This window comes from Sardina pilchardus, chromosome 11 (assembly GCF_963854185.1).
Source record: "Sardina pilchardus chromosome 11, fSarPil1.1, whole genome shotgun sequence".
Taxonomy (NCBI): domain Eukaryota; kingdom Metazoa; phylum Chordata; class Actinopteri; order Clupeiformes; family Clupeidae; genus Sardina; species Sardina pilchardus.
This window is the reverse complement of record NC_085004.1, coordinates 6914322-6924321: the sequence shown is the minus strand read 5'-3', so window position 1 is coordinate 6924321 and position 10000 is coordinate 6914322. Positions and strand designations below refer to the sequence as shown.

Sequence of the window (10000 nt, the reverse complement as noted above, 5' to 3'; positions counted from 1 at the left end):
TGTGTCTGTGTCTGTGTCTGTGTCTGTGTGTGTGTGTGTGTGTGTGTGAACGAATGAACGAACAAACAATCAAGCAACAATACATGAGAGAGGGGGGTAAGAGATAGAGAAAGAGATAGAAAGAGAAAGAGAGACAGACAGAGAGAGAGAGAGGAGACTAGTTTCTCACACACAACTGGGTCTTAATTACTAGTTATAGTGGAGGAACATCTGTTTGTGTGAGTGTGTCTGGTTACGAGTGTATCGTGTGTAAGTGTGTGTGTGTGTGTGTTTGTGTGTGTGTGTGTGTGTGTGTGTGTGTGTCTGTCTGTCTGTCTGTCTGTCGTTATTCTCCCTCATCTGCACACACACCATCAGTACACATGAGACCATGACCAGCCACACGCACACGCACACACACACACACACACACTCACCTGTGTGTTGTGCCTGCATGCGTTGTGTACTATCTTTGTTAGATAATAACATCCTGTTGGATCGGGGGTGTTTACACTGCACATGGGGACTGTGTCTGGACATGTGGGTGGGTGGGTGTGTGTGTCTCTCTGTGTAGTGCTGTGGTGCTTGTAGGTGCTGCCCATCCAGAAGCCATAATAACCCCCCTCCTACACACACACACACACACACACACAAGGGCCTTGCCCTTGTGGCTGTGACCCTCTCAAAGTGACCTGTCCTGTGTGTGTGTGTGTGTGTGTGTGTGTGTGTGTGTGTGTGTGTGTGTGTGTGTGTGTGTAGTCTCAGCTGCTTGTCTACATGACTAACAGATCTTCTAATGACAGACTCTCAGTTATTCATCCTGACTGACTCCCTGTGGTATTCTCTCTCTCTCTCTCTCTAACACACACACACACACACATAGAGGGAGAGAGAGTAAAACTAAGAGAAAAGGTGGTATTCTCTCTCTCTCTAACACACACACACACACACACACACACACACACACACACAGGGAGAGAGAATAAAAGCATAAGAGCATGAGAAAAGGTGTCGATTAAAAGACAGGAAACTTCTATTTGTTTGCGCACACAACTCAAGGGGAACTCATGTGACTCCTCCTCACGTTCTGTGAAAGTAAACATGTAAATGAGTAAACATGTAAACAAGTAAACATGTATAAGTGAACATGCAAGTGAGTAAACATGTAAATGAGTAAACATGTGCATGAATAAAGTCTACAGTTGATATGAATCTAAACTCTACAGTTGATATGAATCTAAACTCTACAGTTGATATGAATCTAAACTCTGCAGTTGATATGAATCTAACCTCTGCAGTTGATAGAATCTAAACTCTGCCCCCATCCTGCACAACAGGTGCTCAGCTGGCCACTTTCACAAACTCTTACCCCTCACCCCTCATATCTCACATCTCACCCTTCACCCCTCACCTCTCACCTCTGCTCTCTACACTAGGAACAAAGATCGTATAGTTAGGAACTTCTGCTAGGAACAAGAGGTGGAAGTAACTGAGCTGATTAAATGTGTGTGTGTGGGGGGGGGGAGGGGGGGGTCTTCCTCATGGTCATATGATCTAGAAGGCTGATATTGTCTTTTCTATAGTGTGTGTGTGTGTGTGTTACCAGAGTTCATGTCACGTGATAATGTGATAACATAGATTTAATCTACCATCATCACACCACTCTGCTAGGTGTGTGTGTGTGTGTGTGTGTGTGTATGAGAGAGAGACTGAGTGTGGGTCTTTCCCTGTCTGATAGGATGTGAAGTTGCAAGAGTGTGTGTGTGTGTTTTGCCTACACTGAGAAGTTGCTGATCTGATTTTCTCTCTTTCCTGTTGTTGCTCTCTCTTTCTCTCTCTCTCTCTCTCTCTCTCTCTCTCACACACACACACACACACACCTACGCGTGACTTCCTCACGAGGCCCCACTAGACATGCTGGTGTTTGCAGACTGCAGCGCCCTCCTGTGGTTGCTTTGTCACACTACAGTCTCTCAAATCCGGCGTGAAATAAACAGATAAACAAGCTGGTTTACAGATACAGACACAGACACACAGCTAGAGGCACAGACACAGACACACAGCTAGAGGCACAGACACAGACACACAGTTATAGGCACAGACACACAGCTATAGCCACACAGTTATAGGCACAGACACACAGCTATAGGCAGACATACAGTTACAGGCATAGACACAGACACACCGCTATAGGCACAGACACAGATACACAGCTATAGACACAGACAGTCAGAGTTGTTCTTGAAGTGATCCTCGATCCTTAGCTTGTGGTTGTGCCTGTCCTATTTGATGCACTATTCAGGTTAGCCCTGGATGAGCTGTAGGCCTGAGCATCACCTGATCTGGATGCAATGATGTCTCGTGCCTTCAGCAGGACTCTGAGCTCACTGCTCATCCATGGCCTCTGATTAGGGAGAGTGGTGATCCGCTTGATGGAGGTGACACTGTGGATGTTAGAGTTGACACAGTCCAGAACGGAGGAGGCGTGTGATTCAGTGTCCATGTGAGAGTCATGAGTGGCCTGAGTTGCGATCACTTTCCAGTCAGTGTTTTCAAAACGCTGCTGAACTGCCGATTCAGCACCCTCTGGCCACACTTGGACTGTCCTCACTGTAGAACATGAGTGTGGAGAACAAAGAACAGTAGAACACTTGGACTGTTCTCAGGCGACGAACTAATGGCAAATGTTTTGAGAGAAACAACAATTCAACACAGAACCTTTATAATGCATAGTATCCCAAATTAAATGTAGAAATTAGAATGTTTTAAAGTAACGGGTAATTGCTTTAATAGTGTGCATAAGTGACTAGATGATGTGTGAACTGGAAGTTTTGAGAATTTCAATTCTGATGAAAAATGAGAAATGCACCAAACTGACTCAGCAGTTAATGTCATTCAGCCTATACACATAATGACTCAGCAGTTTATGTTGTTCAGATTCACGTAAAGGTGAACAGCAGGCACAACAGGATGAAATCAGATTTTGTTTTTATTTCTGTTTACAAAAAGGTACAAAAACAAACATCACAACAGAGAACAACTGCATAGAACCTATACACACTCATTCTCTCCTACACACACACACTCATTCCCTACTACACACACTCTCTCACACACACACACACACACACATACACACTCTTGAAGAGTGCCTGTCCCTAGCACCTTGTCCTCACAGCTCTCCAGCAGCTTGGCCACACACACACACACACACACTCTCTCTCTCTCTCTAGAGCGCTCCTGCCGCCACCCTCTTGAAGAGCGCCTGTCTCTGTGTGGCGGTCATGTTCTCACAGCTCTCCAGCAGGTTGGCCAGTATGAGGGTCTGCTGGGTGGACTTGGCCTTGACCCAGACCCGGCCGTTCATCCCCACCACCAGCTCACACGGGAACAGAGCCGACAGGTCCGCCACGATCTCACTCTGGGGCGCCAGCAACCTGCACACACACACACACACACACACACACACACACACACACACACACACACACACACACACACACACACACACATATATATATTAGTCCAAAACCTTTCTTTTTAGCAAGCAATGTGTACGCAAACAATGTTTTCAATGCTCGAGTTCATGTGTAGAGAAAATGATGATACTTCGAACAAAGTTTCATGTAGAGTTTTGAAAATAGCGATCATGTATCAAAATATTGTAGTAGTGGCCCTACCATTCCCATTCAAAATGCCATTTGGCTTTAAAATGAAAGTTTGACTCGGTTACATTGAGATCATGTGTGTGTGTGTGTGGCGCATGGATAAAAGAAAATAAACTTTTTTGATGTAGATGCACTTGAATTGACCTTTATTGTTTATACCTTTATCATTATGTTTACATTATTGGAAAAGGGTTCTCCAATGTTATCTCAGTGAGCATTTTAAAATGATATCAGATGAGTAACAGAAGGTGCCTTTGGAACATTGTATGAATGGTTGCTGAATGCTGATAATGGGCGATATAGATACTGCATTAAAGATCTGACATTTCTATCTACAGTAGTTGGGAAACTTTATGCAATTATGTAAGCACATAATGTAATCTGAGAACTATTGCCCTGATTAAAAAAACAATGCAACTGATATTCTATAATGGAGTGGAATGGAAATTATTTCTAAGTGATGCCAAACTTTTGGCCGATAGTGTAAGTGTGAGCATTCGTTTGTGTGTGTGTGTACACACCTGCGCACGAGTCCCAATGACACACGGAAAAGGAAGCCTCCGTCTCCGAAGACGCCCATCCCGTTGGCGCGACCGCAGCTGTCGATACACACAAGCTCTGGCTCCATGTCTTTATTAGCGATGATGAACTGGCCAAACACCAGGTCCCCCACCTGCACACACACACACACACACACACACACACACACACACACACACATTTATAAATATTATATAAATATAAATATTTTTAAAAATAAAATTTAAATAACACCATCTTGAAATTTCACAGTCTGAAAGCCCATTTCATACTCTTTCTGGAGATGTGTTCAATTCATTAGTATAGCTTGTCATACCTCTGTAATGGGGAGATATAATATCATCCAAATTGATTATTTTTCAGTTTTGTGTTACAATACTTCCAACAAAAAAGCAATATAGACACCTCTTAATTACTTTTTCAAAGACAGCTTAAACACTTCTGTAGAGACGTAACCATTTGCCAAACATTTTGTTTATAAATTGTGTAATGGTGCACCCAATGTGGGTGCAATTTTTATTCTGATTTCACAAGATTGAAACACAGTCAGTATCAATACATATGGCCTACGAATGCATATGTGAAACCTATAGGTAGCAATCATTATTCACAGAAAATTTGAAATCTTTAGCTTGAAAACTTTTTGAGATAATGACATTTGAACTTTGCTGCAGATTTAGATGAGGGCGCCAATGTGCCAAAAATCAGAAGGGGAGTACCATGTTCAAAAATGTTTTTCTCTGGATGTATTAGGTATACCAATCTAATATTTTGGCTAAGTTAGTTTAAATGGTTACTCTTCAGGTGGTAAAATGTTGAAGGAAATCTGAGATGGTCAACCAGAAGGCATTTGTTGAATTGAGGTGGAATGACCCTGGTCCCAACTCTTATTGTGTTTGCTGACTGCTTTTGGTGTGTGTGTGTGTGTTAGGGCTGGGCGATATGGCTAAAAAATAATATCTCGATATTTTTAGTCCATTTCACAATATACAATATATATCTCGATATTTTTACATTTTCTCAAAAGAACTTCATGAATTCTCACTTTTACCCAGTGATGTTTTAAATCATGTCAGTATGATGCAGCAGGCTAGGATAAACCATACCAGTCCAAACCCTGGAAATTAGGCTATAACCAAATCAGAACTGCTTCCATCTATTAACCTAACTCGTTGTTGAACAACACTGGCCTAGACATGCTACCGCTGCTTGTTTTGAACTGAAAGTTTACTTCTTCTCGTCTGCTAACCTAGACATCACACCCTCATCTGAATAGATAGTTCAGGATTTGTTGGTGAGTGTTCACGTTGGGGAGAGGTTACGATGGATAGGGACACAGGTCTGCACAGAACAGCAGTGTTGCCGCCACAGTAAAAGGTTGCCGCTTGCAAAAATGACGAAAATTGTGAAATACTCGATATTTGCGATATGACAAAAAATGTATCTCACGTACTGTAAACTGCGATATATCGAGTATATTCGGTATATCGCCCAGCCCTAGTGTGTGTGTGTGTGTGTTAAAGAAAGGGTAATATGTCCCCATTTCTACCTCAAATAGCTCAAATGAGTTACTTTTTAGCATAATAAACTAGACTAACAGTCACAGTCCACACGTGGGTCTGAGTGACTTCGACTCGGTTGAGAACACCTGTTCCCCAAGGCTCATGTACCTGAACACATGCACTCAAGTACAGTACCTGAACACCTGTACACTCATGTAGCCTACCTGTACACCTGTACACTCATGTACCTGAACACCTGTACGCTCATGTACCTGAGCACCTGTACACTCGTGTACCTGAGCACCTGTACACTTGTGTACCTGAACACCTGTACGCTCGTGGACCTGAACACCTGTACACCTGTACGCTCATGTACCTGAACACCTGTACGCTCATGTACCTGAACACCTGTACACTCGTGTACCTGAACACCTGTACACCTGTACGCTCGTGTACCTGAACACGGTACGCTGCCCAAGGCTCACCTGTACGTTGGGTCGGTTCCGCTTGGTGGCTCCTTCGAAGGCCAGGTAGGACAGGGAGGCAAGCTCGCTCCCGCCCACGTCCACCTTAAAGATGTCTCCTGATTTGGCCGTCACCACGCCAATCACCGTCTCCCCTTTCACCGGTACGTACTGTGAGGAAGACAACAGCGGTGTGAGCAGCTGGGGACAGCCTGCCTAGTTCTCCTCGGCAATTTGAGCCCTGTGTATAATGTAGGGTGGGCTTCTAGTGCGTTCATGGGGCTGAGAAGTGAGAAGATTCCCACTTATAAACTCCTCACTTCCGGAGTGAGAGTGTCCACTGTGTTGAGTGATGTCAAAACATTCTCCTGGGAGCGCTCCCAGAGCGCCCACTTCAAACTGGGAAGTTTGCACCCCCTAAATTCCCACTTCCCACTCCCAGTAACCCTGACTGACAGCAACACTGGTAGGCCTACAATAATCATTCCGTCCCCCACCCCACAACAAGAGAGCACCAAAACTAACTCGGAGAACTGATGTCTCTAACGTACTGTCTAAACTAAACCGGACCGAGTCATATAACATATTTAACATTAATCAATGTGCCATTGTTGATTACATCCTGTAGAACTATTGACTGGCGGAATTCTTGCGGTAAACTACAATGTAGGCTGCTTTGACTTGTGTTTACTTAGCTAACGTTAGTGCTACAGGGTATCCGCCGTTCATTCCGACATACCAGCACTCCGACATTGACGTCCAATTGTCGTAGTGGAGGCATGTCTCCTTATGGGAAAAAGTCCCACCACTCCGACATTTTTTTTTTCATGGTCGCAGTGGCGGTATTTCACTTTTTTTTTTCAAACAACGTGCCATTCCGACATGAGGTAATTAATAGGCTATTAATGTTACAGTTATTATTTTGCTGTCACTTCGTCTTTTTTATGGCCTAGAAGGTTGTATTTGGTATCTGTGGATAGCTCTAGCTCTCCTCTTTTATCTGACATGCAAGTCATATATTTTTGACCAGGCGTTTCACGAGTAAATCAAACGAAAGTAGCGAGCCGAAGCTATATGACATTCTTATTTGTTTGTCACTTCGTCTGTTTTTATAACACAAAAGGATCGATGTGTTTGGTATCAACGGAAAGCTCTGTTTCTCCTCTTCCATTTGATATGCTTGTCATGTCTGTGCGATGCCTGGTCCCGGAGTAATCCAAGCGAGAGCAGTGGCTGTGTGCGTGAACGCAGAGCAATATAGACTGTAAATATGATATACTTTGATTTAAATTCATGATTTTATTTTATACTTTATACTTGATCGTACAGACACGTGTCTAGTCTCGTTGGAAAGCCCCGGTTCTGCTCTTTCATGCAATATAGGTCTCATCTCGCTGTGACTAATAATCACGGAGCAATGTAACAGAGAACAATGGGTGTGTTTTTTGACGCACTTTGCATCCGTCGGGCTCATAGGGTCCGTTAAATTGACTTGGAAAAAAATAGGATTTGTAAACTGTCGGAATGGGGGTACTAAAATGTGTCGGATTGGCAGCATGTCTAAATAGCAGCATGTCGAAATAGAGGCATGTCTAAATGGAAGCATGTCGTAGTGGTGGCATGTCTGAGTGGCAGCATGTAACCGTGCTACAGCTAACAGCCTTTTTCACAAGACCAGCTGGGCTAACTGTTACAAGTTGTCCCTGTGACGTGACTTACCAAAATAAATCAATAAATGTTAAGTTTCTGATGCGACACAGCAATTGAACAACTCACCCTCTTCTGCTGCGAGTCTATCCAAAACACGTTTGGAGTTTTGTGCCGTAGGACGCCACATTTACACACGCGCACATCATCTCCGTCCCGTCGTAATCCCGGGCCACAGACCACTTTTTCGGACTTCAAGTTGGTCTCTGGAGCAGGCGGTTCAACCGTAAAGACATCTCCAGGTAATAAAACCTCGCCAATTTTCTCTTTGAAACTGTTTAACATGGCGTATAGATTTCACTACAGTAGTAGTGGCACCGATGACATGCGTGTTATCCACGTTTCAGGGGGAAATAATACACTGTAACACTCGTTTGGAAACACCGCAATATCCAGGTCTTTTAGCGCCATCTAGTGTATGATACAGGTACTGTAATTTTTCGCTGTCTGGCTGTAACTTTCAGTGCAACAGGTGTTAGATGTGCAGTAAAAATAATCATCAACAAATATAATTTGTTCTTCACTCAAAACACAGAAACGGCTATAGGAATGTCTTCAGGGCTTTACTTCAATCTAAATGTAACCACTCTACGAGCAAAAAGACTCAACCACTGAATTCAATCAGTCTAACATTTTAATATTCAAAATAAATGTTTTACAACTCAATATGCATATAAAAGATGGTTGGAGAGATTAGATATCAGTGAGAGAAGGTTAATAAAGAAACAGATGCATGCTAATTCAACAGGTACACAGTACAGGTTCAAGCGGGTGCTCTCTCTTCAGCAGCGCCCCTCTTTCACGATCAGGATGTCGGCGTTGGTCTCCCTGCGGGAAAACGGAAGTGCTCACTCAAAACCAAGCCAACATTTCCCCTAATGATGAAAGATGTTGAAGAATTGACGTTGTTTGAAGACACTTGAGTGAAGACGTATGACCTCACCATTATAGCCTGTGCGCAAAGACGCACATCTCCAGGAGCCTAATGCAAGTGAACAACCAGACAGCTGAGCCACTCATACACATCTAAAAACTCTCATGGACACTCTCTCTCTCTCTCTCACACACACACACACACTGTAATAACTCTCTCTCTCACACACACTCACTCACTCACTCACTCACTCACTCTCTCTCTCTCTCACACACACACACACACACACACACACACACACACACACACACACACCCTCTCTCTCTAATAACTCTCATGGACACACACACACTCACACACCATAAGGAGCGAGATGGTACTTACAGTCTGTGCACACAGAGCGCGCACTCGTTAGGGTATGTGTTTCCGTCGTTCCCACACACAGGAGAATAGTTGAGGGGACATGCTTGAGTCACGGTCATATCCCCGCACGCAGGCTACACACACGTACATACACACAAAGAGAGAACAAGAGAGAGAACACATCTTGGTCAAATGGGCCCAGAATGCAGACGACATGAAGATCAGAGAGGGCGCGCACATCTCACCCTTCTGTAGAGTCGCGACTTGTCTTCCGCGTCTGCAAATATACAAACACATTTTCCGTTATAAGTCTAGAAGGGATAGTTCCGTTTACTCAACACCTCGATCCATTTGGACTTTGTTCGTTCCTGACAGCAGGTCTTACCGGCGGAGTAGAGAACGGCCAGGCACAGAAGCACAAGGGCTGCACGCATTCTGCCGCTGAATGGGAGTGGGTGGCACGAGCGCACGGTGAACCCAGTCTGTGGGAGTAGTCGTGTCCTCGGGGTCGGGCTTAACTCCTGTCTGCTCTCCGTTGGCAGTGCTTCTTTCGGGATTTCACGTGCGTGTGGTGCGTCTGCCAGGCCCCGTTAGTGGCTTGGGCTTGAAGAGTTGTTGGCTGTGATATATCATCATGCGCGTGGAGATGTTTTGACGCAGACCCCCTCCGTGCCCTCCCCACGCGCCGCTATTGTCCGGTCTTTATTGAGGGATAAACATTCCGGTGAACGAATAGTGCTGAGCGCAAGCTAAAGCGCGTGAGCTGGATCACATCACTAAAACAGTTCGGCGTGGGAGGGGCACGAGCAGATGTATTTGTGATCCAGCGCCGCTCCCACGTGCTGTATCAGTCAGACCTTACTGTAATATTCGGATGACAAAATTAGAGCATGTTGTTTTCGT

At 44.4% G+C, this 10000-nt stretch overlaps 2 protein-coding genes across 2 annotated transcripts; both read right to left on the bottom strand.

Annotated features, from left to right (window-relative positions):
- Positions 1–2950: 2950 nt before the first annotated feature.
- On the bottom strand, positions 2951–8216 carry exosc3 (exosome component 3). The gene is made up of 4 exons (XM_062548821.1): positions 7930–8216; positions 6175–6324; positions 4169–4320; positions 2951–3416 (listed from the first exon to the last, which is right to left on the bottom strand). Exons 1-4 carry the CDS (start codon positions 8143–8145, stop codon positions 3209–3211), a joined length of 726 nt encoding a protein of 241 aa, XP_062404805.1. The 5' UTR covers positions 8146–8216; the 3' UTR covers positions 2951–3208.
- A 260-nt stretch (positions 8217–8476) lies between these two features.
- Positions 8477–9742, bottom strand: LOC134095355 (probable pancreatic secretory proteinase inhibitor). Its single transcript, XM_062548823.1, has 4 exons — positions 9483–9742; positions 9343–9374; positions 9119–9231; positions 8477–8688 (listed from the first exon to the last, which is right to left on the bottom strand). The coding sequence occupies exons 1-4, from the start codon at positions 9529–9531 to the stop codon at positions 8643–8645; spliced, it is 240 nt and encodes a 79-aa protein (XP_062404807.1). The 5' UTR covers positions 9532–9742; the 3' UTR covers positions 8477–8642.
- Between the last annotated feature and the right edge of the window lie 258 nt (positions 9743–10000).

Bases quoted from the DNA above. Each gene is read 5' to 3' on its own strand.
- exosc3 (XM_062548821.1), bottom strand. From the start codon at position 8,145: ATGTTAAACAGTTTCAAAGAGAAAATTGGCGAGGTTTTATTACCTGGA. The intron at 4,321-6,174 runs GTGAGCCTTGGG...GTGTGTGTGCAG, and splicing joins GGAACCGACCCAACGTACAG to GTGGGGGACCTGGTGTTTGG. The intron at 3,417-4,168 runs GTGTGTACACAC...GTGTGTGTGCAG, and splicing joins TCATTGGGACTCGTGCGCAG to GTTGCTGGCGCCCCAGAGTG.
- LOC134095355 (XM_062548823.1), bottom strand. From the start codon at position 9,531: ATGCGTGCAGCCCTTGTGCTTCTGTGCCTGGCCGTTCTCTACTCCGCC. The intron at 9,232-9,342 runs GTGAGATGTGCG...ACGTGTGTGTAG, and splicing joins AGTCGCGACTCTACAGAAGG to CCTGCGTGCGGGGATATGAC. The intron at 8,689-9,118 runs GTAAGTACCATC...GTTTTCCCGCAG, and splicing joins GCGCTCTGTGTGCACAGACT to GGAGACCAACGCCGACATCC.